The following is a 24418-nucleotide window of genomic DNA, read 5'->3' as shown; positions in this document are numbered from 1 at the left end:
CATCGTTAGCTTCAACCATCTGCCTCGTGAACTGGTATAACCATATAACAATTACAGCACGGACACAGGCCATCTCGGCCCTTCTAGTCTGTGCTGAACGCTTACTTTCACCTAGTCCCACTGGCCCGCACTCAGCCCATAACCCTCCATTCCTTTCCTGTCCATATACCTATCCAATTTTACTTTAAATGACAATACCGAACCTGTTTGTAGACAATACCGAACTGGTGTGGATAACTTCACTCACCTTAACCCTGAACTGATCACTGAACCCAACCTATGGACTCACTTTCAAATGCTCTACAACTCACGTTTTCAGTATTATTTATTTTTCTGTATTTACACAGTTTGCCTTCTTTTGCACATTGATTGTCAGTCTTTGTGTGTAGTTTTTCATTGATTCTATTGTATTTCTTTGTTCTACTGTGAATGCCCACAAGAAAGTGAATCTCGGGGTACTTTATGGTGACATATATTGTATGGACTTTGGTAATAAATTTACATTCGAACTAAAGTGATCTGGAATGTCCCAAGGATGTGGAAGGCAAGTGCAGGTCCTGAGTTATTTCATCCAATTATTCATTTCAAAATGGCAAACAACTGTGTCAAGCCCTGTTTGTAACATTGCCTTTGAAAACCCCAAGGATTTATTAAAGGTTAGCTTTCTTGTCACATGCACATCGAAACACTAAATCATACATAAAACGCTTTGTTTTGCGTCAACAACCAACACAGTCCGAGGATGTGATGGCGGCAGTCCGTAAGTGTCACCACGCTTCCTGCGCCAGCATACCATGTCTAGAGCTCACTAACCCAAAATGCACATCTTAGGACTGTGGGAGGAAACTGGAGCACCTAAAGGAAACCCACACGGTTAAGGAGTGAATGTACAAACTCCTTAAAGACAGCAGCAGGAATCAAACGCCAGAATCACAGACACCTCTGCTTAAATTGTGAACATGAGCAAAGCTTAATTAACAAAAGGAATAAGGAACAATAGAGCAATTATGGCAAGTCGTCAACCAATGTTATGCTGAAAGCTCAAATGCAAATCCAGCATGTCCTGGTGAAGTTTACCACCTTCTTTTGCTCTTTTTTGAACAGAGACGAGCAGTAATTTCTTTAGCCAGAGGATGGTGATTCTGTGGAATTTATTGTCATAGATGGCTGTGGAGGACAAGATATTGGGTACATTTAAAGCAGAGGTTGATAAGTTCTTGATTAGTCAGGGTGTCAAAGGCTATGGGGAGAAGGTAGGAGAATGGGGTTGAAAGGGATAATAAATCAGCCATTATGATCAGAGATTAAGGGAGCTAGAGCTTTACTCTTTGGAGAGAAGGAGGATGAGAGGAGACATGATAGAGGTGTACAAGATATTAAGAGGAATAGACAGAGTGGACACCCAGTGCCACTTCCCCAGGGCACCACTGCTCAGTACAAGAGGACATGGCTTTAAGGTAAGGGGAGGGAAGTTCAAGGAGGATATTAGAGGCAGGTTTTTCACTCAGAGAGTGGCTGGTGCGTGGAATGCACTGCCTGAGTCAGATACACTAGTGAAATTTAAGAGGCTACTTGACAGGTATATGGAGGAATTTAAGGTGGAGGTTATTATGGGAGGCAGGGTTTGACGGTCGGCACAACATTGTGGGCCAAAGGGCCTGTAATGTGCTCTACTATTCTATGTTCTATTCTAATCCATGTCGGTTTATCTTCATCAAAAAAAGATGCAATAAATCTAAGTTGATTTGTTTTGTAATAATTCTTAAAATTTGGTAATTGTAACCCTCCTAGGTCAAATTTCCATGTCAATTTTTCCAACGATATTCTTGACATCTTACCTTTCCAAAGGAACTTCCTCACATATTTACTTAACTCTTGAAAAAACTTCTGCGGTAATTGTATTGATAGTATTTGGAATAAATATTGTAATCTAGGGAATATATTCATTTTTACAGCATTGACTCTACCTGTTAATGTTGTTGGTAACATCATCCATTTATCAAGATCCTCTTGAATTTTTTTCAATAATGGCAAATAATTTAATTTATATAAATTCTTTATATCATTATCAACTCTTATACCTAAATACTTTATACCATTTATCGGCCATCTAAATTGAGCTATTAATCGATATTGACTATAGTCTCCTTTAGTAAGGGGTAGAATTTCACTTTTATCCCAATTTATTTTGTACCCTGATGTTTTCCCATATTCTTCCAATCTGGAAGCTAATTTATGCAATGAATATAATGGATTAGTTTGGTAAAGCAGGAACATCATCATCAAATAAATTAATCTTATATTCCTCCTGATTAACTCCGAAACCCATAATATCTGACTTAGTTCTAATTAATTCAGCTAATGGTTCTATTACCAACGCAAATAAAGCAGGTGATAGTGGACAACATTGTCTAGTTGACTTTGTTAACTAAAATGATGTTGAGATTTGGCCATTTGTCACTATTTTAGCTTTGGGATTAGTATTTAAAGTTTTAATCCATTTTATAAAAGATACTCCTAATCCATATTTTTCCATTATCTTAAAAGTAAAAAATCCCATTCCAATCTATCAAATGCTTTTTCTGCATCCAAAGCAACTGCCACAATCATTTCCTCCCTCTTTTGTGCCAGATGAATTATGTTAAGTAACCCAGATACATTATCTGCCGATTGTCTATTTTTGATAAATCCTGTTTGATCCATATGTATGAATTTTGGTAAGTATTTAGATAATCTATTGGATAAAATCTTTGCTATTATTTTATTCAACAAAGAAATAGGTCTGTATGATGTTGGCTTTAAAAGATCTCTATCTTTTTTTGGCAATACTATTAAAATAGCTGTCCAAAAAGATTCTGGAAGTTTATGCGTTCTTTCTACTTGGTGTATTAGCTCCATAAAAGGAGGAATTAATAAATCTTTAAACTTTTTGTAAAATTCAGGCGGAAAACCATCTTCTCCTGGAAATTTATTACTCAGAAGTGATCCTAGATCTTCTTCGACCTCTTTTAATGTAAAGGGTATATCTAATCCTTTCTGTTCTTCCGAATTCAATTTTGAGAGAGTTATTTGTGATAAAAACCTTTCTATCTCAACAATATCATTTTGTGATTCTGATTGATAGTTCAGAATAAAAATTTGTTAAAGTCTCATTGATTTCTAAAGGTTTATAAGTAACTTTATCTACACTTGTTCTAATTGCATTTATCGTTTTGGAAGCCTGGCCTGTTTGTAACTGCCAAGCAAGAATCTTGTCTGATCTTTCACCTAGTTTATAATATCTCTGTTTAGTTCTCATAATTGCTTTTTCTGTTGGGAATGTCTGAAGTGTACTACATTTTAGCTTCTTATTAACCCGTTGTCTTCATTTTTCTTCTGTTATATCGTTGAGATTCTTTTTCTAATTTTGTAATCTCTTTTTCCAATTGATCTATTTCTACCATATATTCCTTCCTAATTTTAGAAGTATAACTTATTATCTGGCCTCTCAAATATGCCTTCATCGCTTCCCATAAAATAAATTTATCATCAACTGAATGTGAGTTTGTATCTAAAAAAACTGAATGTTTTTTCATAAAATCACAAAAATCTTGACATTTTATTTGTGCAATTTTCCTGAAAGGTTGAGTTGGGGTGAAAAAGGCAAATGCAATGTTAGTATTTATTTTGAATATAAAAGGAGAGCTGTAATGTTTGAGGTTTTTTAAAGCACTGGTGAGGGCTCACTTGGAGAATTGTGAAATTTTGGGCCCTTTATTTAATAAAGGATGTGCTGATATTGCATTAATATTATTTTACACACTATATTTTGAACATTGGCCCCGGGGGATGTTGTTTTGTTTAGCTGTATACGTGTAAATGGTTGAATGATAATAAATTTGAATTTGAAGTGCGCATGTGGCTGGTTAATTGCATGATGAATGGAGCCTTATACGGGGGGGGGGAGGGGAGTGGTGGTGGGGGCAAGGCCTCTCTCCTGTTGTGCAGACTTTCGAGAGTGCACACTTTCATCTTGGCCAGCCTGGCTTGTTGCTCCCACACTAAGTTGCCCAATGTGAACCATGGCTAACATGACTCAGAAAAAAAGTTTATTCCTACTGCTCTGTTGTTATTCTTGCTCTGTGCATACATTATAACAAGAGTGTGGGAGAGAACTAAGAGTACATTTATGGCTAGGAAACTGCAAGTTCACCACCCAAGTCTTGTAAGTGCATACGCTTTAAATAGTTGATTCGTCGTCCATCATATTCGATGATGATAGTTAAAAAAAAACTGTGCAGATTTAAAATACACAAGTTATGTATAAAAAATTGCAGAAACCCATATTTGAAAACTTTAATTTAAGTCAGTCCCTTATAACTAACAATGATTTTGGATTCCAGTGTTTTTGCACATAGAAGCAAGTCCAAGATGTGAACAATATTACAGCAGTTTTAATGAAGGGTCAAGAAGAAAATCTGTGCATCTAAATTGCGAGCATCACTTCATACTGGAAGCATAAAGCGTAACTGTAAACAGCTGAAAATTTGGAAAACACTGAATGCTCAGCAGGCCAGTCAGCATGTGGAGGAAGAAATATTGCAAGTCATTCGTCCCTTTGTTTTCACTCTCCACAAATGATTCTAGGCCTCTTAAGTGTTACAAACATCTTCTGTTTCTAATCCTGGAAGTTGCTCCTTATCAAAATAAAGTAGAAGTCCAATTCCTTGCAACAGATGTACAGATGGATATTGTCACCAATATGCTCCTTGCACGGGGAGCCTCTTGTACACTGGAGAATATTTCATTGTCATCGGCCACTGGAACTACCAAGGTATGAAATGAAATCATTTACAAGTAAGCTTCCTGGCTGTAAATGATTTAACCCTCAGGTACAGTAGTCTAAGCATTGTCTGTTTAGTTGTCTCCACTGCTTCCATCTGCTTTCCTTGTTGGATCCATGTTGGTTCCTTCATATGTGACTTTGTTTTTCATACCCTCTTGCACCATTCGATTCTGGATCCTCAGCTTTGCATTCTGGTATCTGCAGAACACCCTGGAAAAGATTTAAGATTTTCAAAACCGTATCCTTCAAATACAAAGACGTGCCACTGGCTAGCCTCCCACCATCAACATCCTTGGGTCACCGCTCATCAGAAGATCAATCTGAGCAACCTAATCATGCAATGTTGGCACCGCAATGTGTGGTGACACTTGCAGGCTGCCCTAGCACACCCATGGGTGTGTTGGTTGTTAATGCAAATGTTGCATTTTGCAGTAAGCTTTGATGTACACATGATAAATAAATTTGAATCTTGAATCTCTGTCAAGGGTAGATCAGGAGCTGAGTATCATGCATTAGATAAGACTGGTTTTCGGATGAAAATGACATAAGACAGTAAGACCCTTCAGCCCACTGAGTCTACTCTACCATCCATCAAGGTTGATCATTATCCCTTCCAACCAACATCAAGGGCCATGAAATGTCCTTGGCAAGTAGCACTAAGGATTTGATTGGTAAGTAAGGAACAAGCGGATAGTTTGTGAAAGATTAGGTTCACTCAAAAACAAGAAGGAATTTATGCATGAAGCCAGAGAAAGTGGGCTACGAGCTTAACAAGTATCTTGCATCGGTACACATTCTTCTTGGGCTTCCAGCCAGGTACAGGTATCCTTTTGAACCAACGTTTTGATGACAAACTTAGCCATCTTCATCAGGAATGATGCCTGGGCATGTCTAGTCCAGTGGTGTATATACTGTATATACATACATACACGGGTATGTCTAGATCAGTTGCATATATATACCCCCAGACTAGACATGCACAGGCATCATCCCTGATGAATTTGACAGAGTTTGTCATCAAAACATCGGTTAAAACCAATACCTGCACCTGGATGGAAGCCCAAGAAAAGTTTATTTGTCATATACAGTGAGAAAGCACTAGATCCTTTTACATCTTGCATCAGTATTCACAAAGGAGAAGAACATGCATGATTGTGTGAGATCAGACAGAGGTATGCTGATAATCTAAGGCAAGTAACTATTAAGAAGGAGGTGGTTTTGGGTGTCTTGTGGATAATCCCCTTAATACTACTGAATAAAAGTGATTCAGTACTCAAGTATGTTAGATTACAGTAGATGAAAAATGACTCAACTTTCTGAATTAATTGAATTTACCTAACTAGACTAGAACTAGAGGTCATGCGTCAAAGGTGAAAGATGAAATGTTTAAGGGGAACATCTTTACTCCGAGGGTGGTGAGAGTGTGGAGTGAGCTGCCAATGGAAGTGATGGATATGGCTTTGAATGCAACATTTAAGAGGAGTTTAGATAAGCACATGAATAGGAGGGGTAAGGAGGGCTTTGGTCCGGGGTGGGACCAGGCAGAATAATAGTTTGGCATGGACTAGAGAGGCTGAAGGGCCTGTTTTTGTGCTGTAGTGCTCTGTAACTCTAAAATGTGTTCTGGGAGATACTGGAAATCTGTAAAATCTCCCTCCGTAGATGCTGCCTGACCTGCTGAGTTACTTCAACGTTCTGTAAGTGTCTGTCTCCATGATCAATGCCACTGTTACAATGCACACAATGTAACAATTACTTCTTTGCTTTTTGCTCCTTGTTCAATCAGTTCAGTGTTGTTATCATGCAGTAAACTGACCTCTGGCTTGGCAGAGGGTGAGAGCTGGGTACTGGTATCCCCTCACTTCAGTCTGAATGTAGCTCACACTGCTGGTCTCCTATAAACAGTAGTAATAGAGTAACACAACACAGACAAAATGCTGGAGGAGCTCAGCAGGTCAGGCAGCATCTACGGAAATGAATAGAGGGTCAATGTTTCAGGCCAGGACTGAGGAGGGGAAGATGCCAGAATAAAAAGGTGAGGTGGGGGAAGAGGTTATCTGGAAGGTGATAAGTGAAGCAAGGTTGGTGGGAAAGACAAAAGACTGGACAGGAAGGAATCTGATCGGAGAGGAGAGTGGACCATAGGAGAAAGGGAAGGAGGAGACCAGGGGGAAGTGATGGGCAAGGTGGAAGAGGTAAGAGGTCTGAGTGGAGGATTTTTTTCTCTCTGTAAGGAGATATCTACATTCACGCCATCAGGCTGGAGGGTGCTTAGGCGGAATACACCCTGAGGGTGGCCTCATCCTGGCACAAGAGGCGGCCATGGAACTACACTTGCTTTTGGCGGATTGAGGTGCTCGACAAAGCGGTCTCCCAATTTCCGATGAGACTCGCTAATGTAGAGGAAACTACATTGGGAACACCGGATACAATAGACGAGCCCAGCAGACTCACAGCTGAAGTGTTGCCTCACCTGGAAGGACTATTTGGGGCCCTAAATGGAGGTAAGGGAGAAAGTGAATTGGCAGGTGTAGTACAGTCGGCCCTCCTTATCCGCGGATCCCGCATGCGTGGATTCAACCAACTGCAGATCGGGAAAACCCAGAAGTTCTCTCTCCAGCACTCGTTGTTTGAGCATGTACAGACCATTTTTTCTTGTTATTATTCCCTAAACAATACAGTATAACAACTATTTACATAACATTTACATTGTATTAGGTATTATAAGTAATCTAGAAATGACTTAAAAGTACAGGCAGTCCCCGGGTTATGAATGAGGTCCATTCCTGAGTCCTTCTTTGTAAGTCACATTTGAAGTCGGAATAGGTACATCTGGTGTTATTTAGCATCAGTTAGTCAAATGTTTGTCTTACTATATAGTGCATATTTTACCTTTCTATGCATATAAAACACTTAAGAAACATACGTACAGTATTTCAATAATTAAACCACTGCGTTGCTTAGTAATAATTGTAGCTTTCATCGGGGCAGGGCCTTTCCCATGCTCCATTAAAATTGTTCTGATTGTTGACCGACTGTAGCCTAATGCTTTTCCAATGAACGATGCTGTTTCAGCTCTTTTCGATCGCTTTATTTCTTCCACCTTATTTTAATTGTGATCATTTTGGTGAACATAAACACTGTGGATTCATAGCAGCACTGCAGGGTCCTAATGTCCACCATACTAAGACAGGTTAAATAAGGTCCGGGGTTCCGCTGGGTCCTAAAGACCACCGCACTGAGTCAGGTTAAATAAGCGACTTGAGCATTCACGTTTCTTGGTATCTGCAGGAGGTCTCGGAACCAATCCCCCTGCAGATAAGGAGGGCCAACTGCACTCTAGCCGCCTACAGGGATAAGTGCCAGGAGGAAGATTAGTGGGGAAGTAAAGATACGTTTTGGATATGGCAGAAGTTGCAAAGGATGAGGTGTTAGAACTGGAAGGTACAGACAAAAGCAGCAAACTCCTCAAAAAAACAAAGAATGACCCACTAGGAGCAGATACAATAGTGGCATTTAAGAATCTTAAGGTGAACTTGGATGATAGAAAAATGGAGGGTATGTGGAAAGGAAGGGTTAGATTGTCCTTGGAGAAGGTTATATGGCGGCATAATATTGTGGGCTGAAAAGCCTATGCTGTGCTGTTGTGTTCTACCTTTCTACAGTACTGTGCAAAAGTCTTATGCACATATATATAGCTGAGGTGCCTAAGACTTTTGCAGAGTACTGTATTTGTCAATGTGGAGGAGAGAGTGAGTTTATAGATCTGGCAAAAGCAAAAGATGTTGGGAATGTTGAGGATAGAGCACTGTGGGACGGGTGGCAGAGAAGGAATGCTGGGCCGGAAGGTGGAGTGGATGCAGGTACATCCAGCCCTGAGACACCAGGCAAGGTCATTTCTTTCCTGATTACAGAATGTATCTCTAATGCTTCCCACTCTCTCCCCTGTCCTCACCCCTTTCCCCAACCGTGATTCCCGCTCCCTGCCCACTTCCCATTCTTAGTCCACAATGGAGACCCGTGTCAGAATCAGGTTTATCATCACTCACATGTCATGAAATTTGTTTTTTTTTTTGCAGTACCAGTACAGTGCAGAAGATAAAATTACTACAGTTCTGTGAAAATGTCTTAGGCACCCTCTCTATATGCAGTATATATGCCTAAGAGTTTTGCATAGTATTACATGTTTCAAACAGAAAGCAGTAAAAGATTAATTAAATTAATCCAAGTGAATGTCCAAATCTTCATAAAAGATGCCAAATGAGAGCATAAAACAAAGGGAAATCTTGCAACCAGGAAGCTAAAAAACATTCTTAGGATGAAATGACAATCAAACTTACCAAGTTCCCAAAGTTGTAACTAGGAAACTCCCCACACCAAAGTCAAAAGATCTCTTTATTCTGCCTGCAAAATAGGGAAGACAGGATTATTGCAATTCAAGGCTTTTTGGTTTCTCCTTCAGCACCTCTAACTTTCTCCAGGTCAAAGGTATAGCTATGGGCCCAAGCTATGACTGTTTCTTTCTGGGATCACATATGGAACAGTTATTGATCTGGTTTTACTCAGACTCACTCCCCTCTACCCTTTCGCTATCACAGGCCTAGCTTCTAGCACTTTCAGAATTCCATTTGTAGCCAAATGCTGGCCTGCCCTCACCTTCACATGCTCCACCTCCCGCCTTTCCCAGGTCTCACCATCTTGGGACTGGCCAGTCACCAACATCAACTTCAAGTCCATGAGCTCCCATTCTTCCTCCCAGGCTGCCTCCTGCAAGGACTCCATTCCATTCTCTCACTTCCTCTGTCTGACTCACTTACAAGGACTCTTTATCTCATGTTCTCAATATCTCCTGCTTATTTATTTATTATTATTATTTTATTTCTTTTTGTATTTTCAGTTTATTGTCTTTTGCACACCAGTTGTCTGCCCTCTTGGTTTGGTCTTTCACTGATTCTTTTCTGGTTATTGGATTTATTGAATATGCCCACAAGAAAATGAATCTCAGGGTTGTATTTGGTGACATATACTATATGTACTTTGATAATAACTTTAGTTTGAACTTTGAATTCTGTCACATTTTTGTTCCACAGGTGGCTCTCAAAATGTGTTCCTGATTCATGACTTCCCCTTTACTAATGTGGGGAGAACCTGTGTCCACAGAGATCCTTTTTCCCTGTGGCTATAAGAATCTACAACTCCTCCTAAGTATATATGGTTTAATTTCACATCTGTATTTTGCACTGTTACTTTTTCATGCATAGTTTGTATTTTTTTCATACCTCAATGTTTACATTTTGTATTTTAAAGTATATATTTCTGACTGAGCAACCTTGCAATAATTTCCTTCAGGATAAATGAAGTTTCATCTTATCTCATCTCATCTACTACTCATACCTTTGACAGAACAAGAACAGAATTCCCTTGGATTAACCTGCCACCCCACCAGCCCTGCAGGCAATGTACTTTAAGTGCTCCCATCTCCTCCCACTAATTCCCTACATGCAGCTTTTTGTCATTTAGCTAGAGAAGACAGAACACTTGGTCCTTGCACCTCTTCCATTTCTGTCATCCAGGGACCCAGATAAAGCTGCAATTCTCCTCCATGATCGGAGTTCTGGGTGGGCAGGATGAAACCATCATTGCAAAGTGCTTTGCCAGACTGGTTCTATCACATCTGAAATCCTGACTGCCCACTACCCTGGACCCCCATCAATTTGCCTATCTCACCAACAGGTCAACAGAGGATGCCATTTCCATGGCACTTCACTCTGCCCTGACCCACCTGGACAGCCCCAATTCTTACGTCAGAATGCTGTTCATTGACTTTAGTTCGGCATTCAATACTGTGATCCCCTCCCAAGCTGATCGCCAAACTTCACCAGCTTGGTATCAGCTCATCCTTCTGCAATTGGACTTTCTGACTAACAGACCCCGATCCGTTAAGTTAGACGACCTCTCCTCCATTCTCACCCTGAACACTGGCGTGCCTCAAGGCTGTGTGCTGAGTCCTCTTCTGTACTCCCTTTTCACCTATGACTGTGTTCCTGTAGATGGTTCATAATCAAGTTCGCAGACGACACAATGGTGGTTGTCCTGATCAGAGGGTATAATCAGACAGCCTACAGGGACGAGGACCGGCACCTGGCCACATGGTGTGCTGACAACAACCTGGCCCTTAACACCCAGAAGACCAAGGAAATCATTGTGCACTTCAAGCATGCTAGGAGCCACACTCATATCCCCATCTACATCAACAGAGCTGTAGTGGGGCATGTATAAAGCTTCAAATTCCTCGGTGTCCACATTTCCGAGGATCTCACCTGGTCCCTGAACTCCTCCATCCTGATCAAAAAGGTGCAACAGCGCCTTTATTTCCTGTGGAGCATCAAGAAAGCTCACCTCTGTCTCAGGATACTGACGAACTTTTACAACTGTACCATTGAGAGCATACTCACCAACTGCATCTCAGTGTGGTATGGCAATTGTTCTGTATTGGACTGCAAAACACTCCAGCGTGTGGTGAAAACTGCCCTGCAGATTATCGGCACCCATTTGTCCACCATTGAGAACATCTACCATAAATGCTGCCCGGGCAGGGTGAAAAGCATTATCAAGGATGCATCTCACCCTAACCATGGACTTTTTACTCTCCTCTCATCTGGTAGGCGCTTTAGGAGCCTCCACTCCCACACTAGCAGGCACAGGAAGAGTTTCTTCCCTGAGGTTGTGATCCTGCTGAACCTCACATCACAACGCTAAGCAGTATTGCACCCATATTGTACTGTCTCAGTACTTTTATATTTGTGTGCTGTAGCACTTACTTTTTATTCAGTTATTTTGTAAATAACACTACTCTTTTGCACTAATTGCATTTCATTGGCTTTGTATCTGTACTTGGCACAGTGACAATAAAGTTGAATCTAATCTAATAAAGTCCAATGACCCCCTGGGTACATGAATTGATGAGACTGAAGTTTGAGGCCTGGTGTTCGGTGAGCAGCAGCTCCTGAGGTCGATGTGATGCCGAGGATCAAGGCCCAAGAGCTGAATTGGAAGTCCACAGGTCAAGGCTCATTTGCTGGAGCCCTGGTCTGCAAATCTTTTTGAGCCCATTGGGGAAGTTGAAGGCCCAATGTCAGCATGTCTGCATTTGAATCTGGGTCGAAGAAGATGGCCTGTCTTGGGGTTAGAGGGCGGTGTACGTGCTTGGGAGGTGAGAGGAATGGATTTTGCTTTGCTGCTGTTGTTTCGTTGTTTGTCATGTTCTGAGTTGTTCTCACGAGCATTGTAGGCATGCTACGTTGGCACCAGAAAGTGTGTCGGCACTTGTGGGCTGCCCTCAGCCCGCCCTCGGGTGTGCAAGCTGTTAATGCAAACAATGCACTCCACTGTATGTTTCAATGTACACGTGATAAATAACGTTGAATCTAGTCTACTGTATTCAATGCTCATAAGTAGTCTCATCTACACTGGGGAAACTAAATGTGGAACAAGTGATTGATTTACAATATGTTCAGTCCTTAGAAGTGACCACGAGTTTCCAGTTACCGATCACTTCCACTCTCTATTCTATTCTGGCCTGATGCACTATTCCAATGAGGGCCAACGCAGGCTTGAGGAACAATATTTCATTCCTTTTCTGGGTATATTACAGCCCGAAGGACTCAAGATCAAATCCTATAGCTTCAGATGACATACTCTCTAACATCCTAATGAGTCTTGGCCTAAAATGTTGACTGGCTACCCCTCTCCACAAATGCTGCCTGACCTGCTGAGTTCCAACAGCAATTTGTATTTGCTGCTCTGGATTTCCAGCATCTGTAGAATTTCTTGTGTTTATGACTCACTTTCTCTTTTTGGTTTTATCAGATTTGGTCCGTTCTGCAGTCAGACATTATTTTGTACTCATTGGCCTGCTGGGCTGATTACATGGTCTTCTAATTTAGCAGCATGTTACACTGACCTTATAGTCTCACCCTATCAGAGATACGCTTTCTCTGTAACCCAGTACTAACTTGTTTCTGCTTTCTCTTTCCCAGGAGTTCAGAGTTGAAACAATGGCTGTTTTCTCTTTGCACAGATGCTGTTGAGTATTTCCAGCACTTTCAGTTCTTACATCAATCCTAAGCAGTTGAGAGACCATTTTACAATACTAAGAAATATTTTTGCTGTTGAAATGTTGATAAAGATACTTACTCGTTGCTAGGAAGTGGCCAAATCCAGCGATGACTGCACCAGCTGAGCCATACAGCACAGAATCTCGGGCGCAAGGAATGTTCTGCACATCCAGGATACCCAGGAGCTTAAATGACTAAAAGCACAAAATGAAAGGTTTTTAACAACTTTCATTAATAGTAGGTTAAAAATCCAAGGTTTACATAAAATTTGAACAGCACAGACAAAATGCTGGAGGAACCTCCTCCTTCCCTTCCATTCATGGTCCATGCTCCACTGTCTTCTCATATTAGTTCCCTTCTTCTTCAGTCATTTACCTCTTCCTCCTATTATTTCCTGCTTCTAACTTCATTCCCCCCTCTCCCAGCCATCCACCTTTCCCTTCGTCTGAACTCACCTATCACCTGTCAGTCTGTACTCCTTCCATGTCCTCCCACCTTTTTTTCTTGGCTTCTGCCCCCTTCCTTTTCAATCCTGATGAAGGATCTTGACCCAAAATGTCCTCTCTTTATTCCCCTCCATAGAAGCTGCCTGCCTCCAAGAAGACCACAACCTTGTCATGATTAGGAGGCTTGAATGTCTCAATGAACTTTGTTGGTTGGAGTCAGGGCTTTATGCTTTAGCTCTTGGTAGGGTCACCCATGCCAAACCAGTCAAAAGGTAGAGAACAGACTAAGATTGGTCCACTGGTCCTCCAAGATCAAAAGTTCAGCTCAGGGCTAACAACTCTGGTAAAACAAAACCATTACAGAAAAACAATAAAGAATCCTTCTACATCTGAGTGCATTCTGAGTCTCCACCCGGAATCTGCATGGCTGACAGTAGTGAAAACTGAGGAAGCTACTGACATGATGAAGGAAGTCCTGAACACTGCCGGAGGTGGAGGACCTTCACTGCTGTTCTAAACGCCAACGGCGTAATGGGGAGGAAGAAAGTAAATAAGATACTGCCTGACCCACTAGAATTACTTGAGCATATTTGTGTTGCTCGAGATTTCCAGCATCTGCAGAGTCTCTTGTATTAAATTTTACAAAATTAAGTTATACAGCTCACTCCATGAATGATTGTAAAACTTGGTCCCATTGTTTCAAAAGCAAGCTCAACTGCCTGGATTAGAAGGCATGAGCTACAACAAGAGGTTGGACAAACTTGAGTTGTTTTCTCTGGAGCAGTGGATGCTGAGAGGAGATCTGATGGAGGTTTATAAGATTATGAGAGGCATTAGCTAGAGTAGACAAACAACATCTTTTTTCCAGACATGAAATATCTAACACCAGAAAGGATGCATTTAAGGTGAGAAGGGGTAATTTTAAAGGAAATGCGAGGGGCAAGATTTCTTACACAGAGAGTGGTAGGTGCCTGGAATGGAATGTGCTGCCTGTGGTAGTGGATGAGGCAGATACATAAGGGACTTTTAAGAGAAGTTTACATAGGCACATAGATGTGAAGAAAATGGAGGGATATGGACATAGTGAAGTCTGAAGGGATTAGTTCAGCTAACCACTTGATTACTAATTTAATTGGTCCAGCACCACAGTGTGGGCTGAAGGGCCCGTTCCTGTGCTGTACTGTTCTATGTTCTAACTGAAATTAATGAATAAGCAGTTAGATGATTGTAAGTTTAATGGTTATAAAACTAATTTACTGCTCCTCCTACTGTACCATGAAAATCTAACACCTACCAGAAATGTTAGTCCCTTTCATACTTCAACTGAAACCAACTGTTTGGAATCAAATGACCTTATCTGGTGCCTCAGGGCTGAGTATGTCTGCACCTGTGCCAGCCCCAGCTCCTGCCACCTGTCTCACACCCCTCCCGTGGCGCTCCTCCCTCACCATTCCCAACATCCTTTGCTACCGCCAGATTTACAAACTCGCTCTGTACTTCACGTTAACAAATGCATTACTCTGCAAAAGTCTTTGGCTAAATACATGTTTCTAAGACATTTGCCATATCATGGTATTGTCCCTATTTTCTGCCTGCACTGAACTTTCTCTGTAGCTGTAACACTATATTGTTATTGTTTTCCTTTGTATCCCTTTGATGGGAAACCCCTGTGTGGATAGCATACAAAGCTTTTCACTGTATCTCAGAGCACATGTGACAACTATAAACCAGTCTAACAGTTCACATTCTTGACAATGCAGCATTCCTTCAGAAAGGTAAAGTACTGTTTAAAAGTCTTAGGCACATACAGTACATCCTTTCTAGGATACCTAAGAAAGGCACAGTACTGAGTGATGATTAACCTGATTCTGATAAACCTGTTTCTATTATGTACTGAGAGTGGGAAGGGGGCAGAGGGACTTTCTGTAATGATTGAAAAAACAATTATTTCCAATCAAATGAGCTTTGCTGGTGCCTGAGGGCTGGGTATGACTGCACCTTTGCCATCCTCCCCCGCCCCGGCACTCCTTCTTTCTGCCAGTCCCACACCCCTTCCAGAATGGCGCTCCGTCCCCACCATCCCAACATCCTTTGCTCCCGCCAGATTTACAAACTTGCTCTCTGTTCCATGTTGACAAGTACAGTACTGTGCAAAAGTTTGGGCACCCCTGGTCAAAATTTCTGTTACTGTGAGTAGCTAAGCGAGTAAAAGATGAACTGATTTCCAAAAGGCATAAAGTTAATAATGACACATTTCTTTAATATTTTAAGCAAGAAAACGTTTTTATTTCCATCTTTTACAGTTTCAAAATAACAAAAAAAGGAGAAGGGCACGAAGCAAAAGTTTGGGCATCCTGCATGGCAGTACTTACTATTGCCTCTTTTGGGAAGTATCACAGCTTGTAAACGCTTTCTGTAGCCAGCTAAAAGTCTTTCAGTTCTTGTTTGGGGGATTTTCACACATCTTCCTTGCAAAAGGCTTCTAGTTCTGTGACATTCTTGGGCCGACTTGCATTCACTGCTCTTTTGAGTTCTATCCACAGATTCTCGATGATGTTTTGGTCAGGGGACAGTGAGGTCCATGGCAAAACCTTCAGCTTGCGCCTCTTGAGGTAGTCCATTGTGGATTTTGAGGTGTGTTTAGGATCATTATCCTGTTGTAGAAGCCATCCTCTTTTCAGCTTTTTTTTAAACAGACGGTGTTATGTTTGCTTCCAGAATTTGCTGGTATTTAATTGAATTCATTCTTCCCTCTACCAGTGAAATGTTCCCTGTGCCATTGACTACAACACAAGCCCAAGGCATGATCGATCCACCTCTGTGCTTAACAGTTGGAGAGGGGTTCTTTTCATGAAATTCTGCACCCTTTTCTCTCCAAAAATACCTTTGCTCATTGCCACCGAAAAGTTCTACTTTAACTTCATCAGTCCACAGAACTTGTTTCCAAAATGCATCAGTCCTGTGGAATTAAAATAAACACACCTCAAAATCCACAATGGACTACTTCAAGAGGCGCAAGCTGAAGGTTTCACCATGGCCCTCACAGTCCCCTGACCCAAACATCATCGAAAATCTGTAGATAGACCTCAAAAGAGCAGTGCATGCAAGACGGCCCAAGAATCTCACAGAACAAGAAGCCTCTTGTAAGGAAGAATGGGTGAAAATCCCCCAAACAAGAATTGAAAGACTCTTAGATGGTTACAGAAAGTGTTTACAAGCTGAAATACTTGCCAAAGTGGGCATTACTAAGTACTAATCATGTAGGGTGCCCAAACTTTTGCTTTGGGCTCTTTTCCTTTTTTGTTATTTTGAAACTGTAAAAGATGAAAATAAAAAAGTAATCTTGCTTAAAATATTAAAGAAATTTGTCATCTTTAACTTTATGCCTTTTAGAAATCAGGTCATCTTTTACTCGCTTAGCTATTCACAGTAACAGAAATTTTGGCCATGGGTGCCCAAACTTTTGCATGCCACTGTATATGCGCCTAGGACTTTTGCACAGTACTGTAATGATGCCAGGGGTTACAATTGTATGTTCTTTAATTGTGAATGCTAGCAGAACTTTGACTGGAAAGTGAAGGTGATGAAGGGCCAAATGGCCTACTCCTGCACCTATTTTCTGTTTCTAAGATGACACCTAATGGTTACTGATCAGAATACAGATCCGTGTGTGGCCAGTGATGAGGTATGTGAATCTTGGCCAAAGTCCTTCTTAACCATCATCATTACGTGTTGTGTCGTATGACAGGGGCAATCATAGTCTCATAACCAAGATTATTCTTGGCAAATTTTTCTACAGAAGTGGTTTGCCATTGCCTTCTTCTAGACAGTGTCTTTACTTGATGGGTGTCCCCAGCCATTATCAACACTCTTCAGAAATTGTCTGCTGGCGTGAGACTGGTTGCATAACCAGGACGTGATAAGCACCAACTGCTCATATGGCTTGGGTGACTTGGAAAGGTTGGGTGAGTGGGCAAATGTATGGCAGATGCAGTTTAATGTGGATAAATGTGAGGTTATCCACTTTGGTGGCAAGAACAGGAAGGCAGATTACTATCTAAATGGAGTCAAGTTAGGAAAAGGGGAAGTACAACGAGATCTAGGTGTTCTTGTACATCAGTCAATGAAAGCAAGCATGCAGGTACAGCAGGCAGTGAAGAAAGCTAATGGCATGCTGGCCTTTATAACAAGAGGAATTGAGTATAGGAGTAAAGAGGTTTTTCTGCAGCTGTACAGGGCCCTGGTGAGTCCCCACCTGGAGTATTGTGTGCAGTTTTGGTCTCCAAATTTGAGGAAGGACATTCTTGCTATTGAGGGAGTACATCGTAGGTTCCCAAGATTAATTCCTGGAATGGCGGGACTGTCATATGTTGAAATATTGGAACGACTGGGCTTGTATACACTGGAATTTAGAAGGATGAGAGGGGATCTGATTGAAACATATAAGATTATTAAGGGATTGGACACAATGGAGGGAGGAAGCATGTTCCCGCTGATGGGTGAGTCCAGAACTAGAGGCCACAGTTTAAGAATAAGGGGTAGGCCATTTAGAACAGAGATGCGGAAAAACTTTTTCACCCAGAGAGTGGTGTATATGTGGAATGCTCTGCCCTAGAAGGCAGTGGAGGCCAAGTCTCTGGATCCATTCAAGAGAGAGTTAGACAGAGCTCTTATAGATAGCGGGGTCAAGGGATATGGGGAGAGGGCAGGAACGGGGTACTGATTGTGCATGATCAGCCATGATCACAGTGAATGGCGGTGCTGGCTAGAAGGGCCGAATGGCCTACTCCTGCACCTATTGTCTATTGACCATCCACCACCTGCTCCCTGGCTTCATACGACCCTGGTCATGGGTGGGAGGTGTGGGCAGGCAGGTGTTATGCCTTGTCCAAGGGTGGCCTGCAGGCTAGTGAAGGAAGGAGCGCCTTATACCACCCTTGAGCGAGATGTATCTCCACCCCACTACCCACCTTCTTAACCAATGATACGAAATTCCAACAGCAGTGGTTCCACTTCTAATATCTTACAGGATATAAGAATAACTAGCAACGTCAGAATTGCTTGTCATCATCTTCAATAACTGCTGTGGTCTGTCTGGGGAATATGCTCCCAGGATATGGAATGTAGAACAATACATCCAACAATACATCATGTTGTGCTGAACTAATAAACCCCTAATCCTTTCTGCCCATACCAGTCCACATACCTGCTTTGTCTGCATATTCATCTGCCTTTCTGAGTGCCTCTTAAATACCGCTATATTTGCCTCCACTACCGTCCCTGGTAGTGCATTCGAGGCACCCACCACTCTGTGTAGAAATACTTTCCCGTGCATCTCCTTTTTGAATTTACCCCCTCCCGCTTTAGATGCATGCTCTCTTACTGTTAAGATAATTTGACATCGGGAAAAAGATACTGTGGACCAAGTGGCCTGTGCAGTGCTGTACTGTTCTATATGCCATGAGAGTGTAGCGGTTAGTGCAACGCTATTACAGCTCGGGGTGTCGGAGTTTGGATGTCAATCCTGATGTCCTCAGTAAGGAGTTTCTACATCCTCCCCACGGAATGAATGATTTTTCCCTGGGTACTCTGCTTTCCTCCCACAGCTCAAAGATGTACCAGTTAGTAGGTTAATTGGTCATTGTAAATTGTCCTGTGATTAGGTTAAAGTTAAATCAGGGGTTATCAGGGGTTGCTGGGCAGCATGGCCTGAAGGGTCAGAAGGGCCTATTCCCCACTATCTTTAAATAAATAAAATACATCAACTGTCTTAGCAAAAGAAAAAGAAAATCTGAGCACATTTGACCAGTTTTGGCATCATTACACTGGCTGCCTGTGTCCTTTAGGATCAATTTTAGAATACTCTCAATTGTATACAAGTCTCTGAATAATCTAGCTCCTCTGTATACTTTGGACTGTCTATCCCCTTACATCCCTAATCATCATCTTATATTTGCAAATATTGGTTTGCTTAGAGTTCCTAGAGCCAAGCACATTAGAACTGGTGATGTTGCTTTTTCCTCTTATACACCAAAAATCTGGAATACTCTACTGACTGAGATATGCCAGGCTTGTACTGTGGAACGTTTCAAAACACCTCTAAAAACTACATTTTAAATTTGGACTACTTATAAGATTACTTAAAGCCTATTGATGTTGATTACATTTATATAATTTAGTATATGCAATAAGATTTTATTCTATATAAATTGCGACAACCAGGTCATGCCTTGTTCTCATTGCTACCATCAGGGAAGAGGTACAGAAGCCTGAAGACACACACTCAATGATTCAAGAACAGCTTCTTCATCTCTCCCATCCAATTTCTGAAATCAGTAGACATTGAACCCATGAATTAAATTCACTTTATTACTTACATCCATCATATACATGTGTAAACACTACCTCACTACTTTTCTATTTCTATTTTTGCACTATTTATTTAATTCAATTATTTATAATACATATACTTATGGTACTCCACCTTTTTTTAATTATGTATTGCCTTGTAAAAGAATCATTAGGAGGTAGTGACCATAATATGATATGTTTTAACTTACAATTTGAGAAGGAGAAGGGAAAATCGGATGTGTCAGTATTACAGTTGAACAAAGGGAACTGAGGAGCTGGCCAAAGTTCAATGGAACAATACCCTAGCAGGGAAGACAGTGGAACAGCAATGGCAGGTACTTCTGGGAATAATGCAGGTGCAGGATTGGTTCATTCTGAAGAGGAAGAAAGATCCTAAGGGGAATAAGGGGCGGCCTTGGCTGACGAGGGAAGTAAAGGGCAGCATAAAAATAAAAGAGAAGAAGTATAACATAGCAAAGATGAGCCGGAAACCAGAGGACTGGGAAGCTTTTAAAGAGCAACAGAAGATAACAAAAAAAGGCAATACGCCAAGAAAAAATGAGGTATGAAGGTAAACTGGCCAAGAATATAAAGGAGGATAGTAAAAGCTTCTTTAGGGATGTGAATAGGAAAAAAATAGTTAAGACCAAAATTGGGCCATTGAAGACAGAAACGGGTGAATTTATTATGGGGAACAAGGAAATGGCAGACGAGTTGAACAGGTACTTTGGATCTGTCTTCACTAGGGAAGACACAAACAATCTCCCAGATGTAATATTGGCTAAAGGAACTAGGGTAAAGAATGAACTGAAGGAAATTTATATTAGGCAAGAAACGGTGTTGGATAGATTGTTGAGTATGAAGGCTGATAAGTCCCTGGGACCTGATGGTCTGCATCCCAGGGTACTTAAAGAGGTGGCTCTAGAAATCGTGGACGCATTGATAATCATTTTCCAATATTCTATAGATTTAGGAACAGTTCCTGCTGATTGGAGGGTGGCTAATAATGTCCCACTTTTCAAGAAAGGAGGGAGAGAGAAAACAGGTAATTATAGACCGGTTAGCCTGATGTCAGTGGTGGGAAAGATGCTGCAGTCAATTATAAAAGAGGACATTATGACACATTTGGATAGCAGTAGAAGGATCAGTCCAAATCAGCATGGATTTATGAAGGGAAAATCAAGCTTGACTAATCTTCTGGGGTTTTTTTGAGGATGTAACTATGAAAATGGACAAGGGAGATCCAGTGGATGTAGTGTACCTGGACTTCCAGAAAGCTTTTGATAAAGTCCCACATAGGAGATTAGTGGGCAAAATTAGGGCACATGGTATTGGGGGCAGAGTACTGACATGGATTAAAAATTGGCTGGCTGACAGGATACAAAGAGTAGCGATTAACGGGTCCCCGTCGGAATGGCAGGCTGTGACCAGTGGGGTACCGCAAGGTTCGGTGCTGGGACCGAAACTGTTTACAACATACATTAATGATTTAGATGAAGGGATTAAAAGTAACATTAGCAAATTTGCCGATGACACAAAGCTGGGTGGCAGTGTGAAATGTCAGGAGGATGTTATGAGAATGCAGGGTGACTTGGACAGGTTGGGTGAGTGGGCAAATGTATGGCAGATGCAGTTTAATGTGGATAAATGTGAGGTTATCCACTTTGGTGGCAAGAACAGGAAGGCAGATTACTATCTAAATGGAGTCAAGTTAGGAAAAGGGGAAGTACAATGAGATCTAGGTGTTCTTGTACTTCAGTCAATGAAAGCAAGCATGCAAGTACAGCAGGCAGTGAAGAAAGCTAATGGCATGCTGGCCTTTATAACAAGAGGAATTGAGTATAGGAGTAAAGAGGTCCTTCTGCAGCTGTACAGGGCCCTGGTGAGACCCCACCTGGAGTACTGTGTGCAGTTTTGGTCTCCAAATTTGAGGAAGGACATTCTTGCTATTGAGGGAGTGCAGCGTAGGCTCACAAGGTTAATTCCCAGAATGGCAGGACTGTCATATGTTGAAAGATTGGAACGACTGGGCTTGTATATACTGGAATTTAGGATGAGAGGGGATCTGATTGACTCATATAAGATTATTAAGGGATTGGACACGCTGGAGGCAGGAAGCATGCTTCCGCTGATGGGTGAGTCCAGAACTAGAGGCCACAGTTTAAGAATAAGGGGTAGGCCATTTAGAACAGAGATGCGGAAAAATTTTTTCACCCAGAGAGTGGTGGATATGTGGAATGCTCTGCCCCAGAAGGCAGTGGAGGCCAAATCTCTGGATGCATTCAAGAGAGAGTTAGATAGAGCTCTTATAGATAGTGGGGTCAAGGGATATGGGGAGAGGGTAGGAACGGATACTGATTGTTTATGATCAGCCATGATCACAGTGAATGGTGGTACTGGCTAGAAGGGCTGAATGGCCTACTCCTGCACCTACTGTCTATTGTACCACTGCTTCAAACACAGATCTCAAGACATATGTCAGTGATATTAAACCTGATTCTGATGTTTGTTTTGACATATGGATTTTGTCTCATATTCTGAATATATTGATTTTTCTTTCCAATCTATGTAAAACACTGAGCCTGCATCTTATTGTATGAAAGGTGCTATATAAATAAAGTTATTATTGTCACTAGCTGAGCATATAACTTCTTTTATGGATCAAAGCTGTGCTCAATATATTTCTGTCAGTTTACGTTTCTCATTAATTGCTGGTCTTGCAGAAAGTAAGCATGTTAACAGATGGTCGCTGTGGTAGGGGGATTTATGTTCGCAACTGTTGAACAAAAAGGGCCGTGTTAAACTTTGTGAGATTGCTGGGCATTTTAAACCCAACTCTGAAGCCGAGTCCACCGAAGAAGTTGGACATGTTAAATGTAGGAGAGGAAGCGTTGGAAATGGTGAATCTGTATCGAGAGTTGCGGGGTATTTCCAACAAGTTTCGGCCCAATTTTCAAAAGCCCATCTCACAAGGGGTGACCTTAACTTGACATTGGAGATGCCCACTGCGCCTGCGTCTGACCCTTCACCGCCGCTCCAGCCGGCCATTAATGACGCACTCACTCACCTTGGGTTTCTCCGCCTCACCCTCGCTCGACATGGCGTCGTTCGCTGTCCTCGCTCCCCTGTCCGAAATGCAAACCTCTCTCGCCACCTTATTCGGCGCTCGATGTCGGTGATCAAGCGAACACTATCCGGCCGCGACCGCGTCGATAGCTCCGGACGCCGGCTGTCTGACGCCATGCGCGGAAGGGCCGGTAGGTAGCAGAGCGCATGCGCGCCCGTCCAGCCGGGCTGGGTGCGTGGCGCAATGTTCGGCGTTAACGGTAAAAACTTTACAAAAACGTAATGTACTTTTGAAAGTGACTTTAATTTAGCAAACAGAATCTCACCAACTGTGCATAGGTATTTTAAATAAATGCTCATGCGTCATTTGCCCAGTCATTAAAAAAAGTTAAGCGCAGAAACAGGCTTTTCGGCCCTTCTAGTCCGGGCAAGCCATTTAAACTGCTTAACCCCATCGACTTGCACCGGGATCACTGTCCTCCATACCCCTACCATCCATGCTCCTATCCAAACTTAAACATTGAAATCAAGCTCACATGCACCACTTGTGCAGGCAGCTCTTTCCACACTCTCACGACCCTCAGTGAAGAAGTTTCCCCTCATGTTCCTCGTAAACTTATCATTTTTTACCCTTATCCCATGATCCATGACTCTTTTATACTCACACCCAACCTCCGTGGGAAAAGCCTGCTTGTATTTACCCTATCTATACCCTTAAAATTTTATATCAAATCTCCTCTCAGTCTTCTACATTACAAAGGAATGAAACCCTAACCTATTCAATCATGCACTGAAGACAGTTCAGCAGATTGGTTAAAATGTGGAAGTTGTTGCAGCTGGATATAGTTTGATTGTGCATCATGGAAACAGCATACTTGTAGGTAAACATAATGTAGATTCACTAGTGTATCAAACAATATTTTGCAGCTGATACATGAAGAGATATTAGAGTACTGATCAAAAACTTTGTCAAAACAGTAGGATTTGAGAACTCTTGAAATAGGAGCATGGATAAACTATTCTGTTCACTGAGCTGCTTACTATTTAACCTGATCACGGCTGTTCTTCTGACTCAACACCCATCCCCATTTCATTTAATTCGTCTGTTATCTGGAAGTCAACCAACCTTTGTATGCACCTTGGCAGTATGCTGGAGAAGAGAATTTCAACGGTTCCGAATCAGAATCATGGTTATTATGATGGACGTGTCATGAAATTTATTGTTTTGTGGCAGCAGTAGTAGGCAAAGCATAAAAAATGATGACAAGGTACAATAAATCAATTGTGCCCAAGAGGAATAAAGAGATAGTGTTCCTGGGTTATGGACAGTTCAGAAATCTGGTGGCAGAGGGGAAGAAGTTGTTCCCAAAATATTGAGTCACGATGGGCTAGATAGCCTAATTCTGCTCCAATGTCTTATGAGTCTTCAGGGTCCTGGACCCCCTCCCTAATGATAGTAATGAGAAGAGGGCAAGTCCCAGATGGTGAAGGTCTGTAATCATAGATGCCACCATCTTGAGGCACCGCCATTGAGTGAGGAAATATCTCCTCATTTCAGTCTTTTAAATGGCCTATCCTTACGAGTTTATAATTCCCCGTGGTTTAAACTCCTC

General features: G+C 41.7%; 2 protein-coding genes across 9 annotated transcripts in view; one reads left to right on the top strand and one right to left on the bottom strand.

Moving 5' to 3' along the window:
• Window positions 1-4320: 4320 nt before the first annotated feature.
• On the bottom strand, window positions 4321-22991 carry LOC132402635 (cytochrome c oxidase assembly protein COX20, mitochondrial). 2 transcript variants are annotated; one of them, XM_059985553.1, is made up of 4 exons: window positions 22807-22991; window positions 13022-13136; window positions 9166-9229; window positions 4321-5035 (listed from the first exon to the last, which is right to left on the bottom strand). In XM_059985553.1, the coding sequence occupies exons 1-4, from the start codon at window positions 22837-22839 to the stop codon at window positions 4897-4899; spliced, it is 351 nt and encodes a 116-aa protein (XP_059841536.1). In that variant the 5' UTR covers window positions 22840-22991; the 3' UTR covers window positions 4321-4896. The 2 variants fall into 2 exon arrangements, with proteins under 2 accessions (XP_059841536.1, XP_059841535.1); XM_059985552.1 differs by lacking the exons at window positions 4321-5035; window positions 9166-9229; window positions 13022-13136 and adding an exon at window positions 15659-16347 and having other exon boundaries at window positions 22807-22982.
• Window positions 22860-24418, top strand: part of LOC132402641 (histone H2B 1/2-like) — a 164152-nt gene continuing 162593 nt past the window's right edge. For 4 of the 7 annotated variants that reach the window (XR_009515023.1, XR_009515022.1, XR_009515025.1 and 1 more), the window contains exon 1: window positions 22860-22996. The gene's annotated coding sequence lies outside the window, so the exon portion shown is untranslated. Of the gene's footprint in view, window positions 23066-24418 lie in introns of all 7 variants that reach the window. The other 3 variants (XR_009515024.1, XM_059985559.1, XR_009515026.1) reach the window with 3 other exon arrangements.

The sequence above is a fragment of the Hypanus sabinus genome, chromosome 12, assembly GCF_030144855.1.
Source record: "Hypanus sabinus isolate sHypSab1 chromosome 12, sHypSab1.hap1, whole genome shotgun sequence".
In the NCBI taxonomy this organism is placed as follows: Eukaryota; Metazoa; Chordata; class Chondrichthyes; order Myliobatiformes; family Dasyatidae; genus Hypanus; species Hypanus sabinus.
This window is presented reverse-complemented; position numbering and strand designations above follow the sequence as displayed.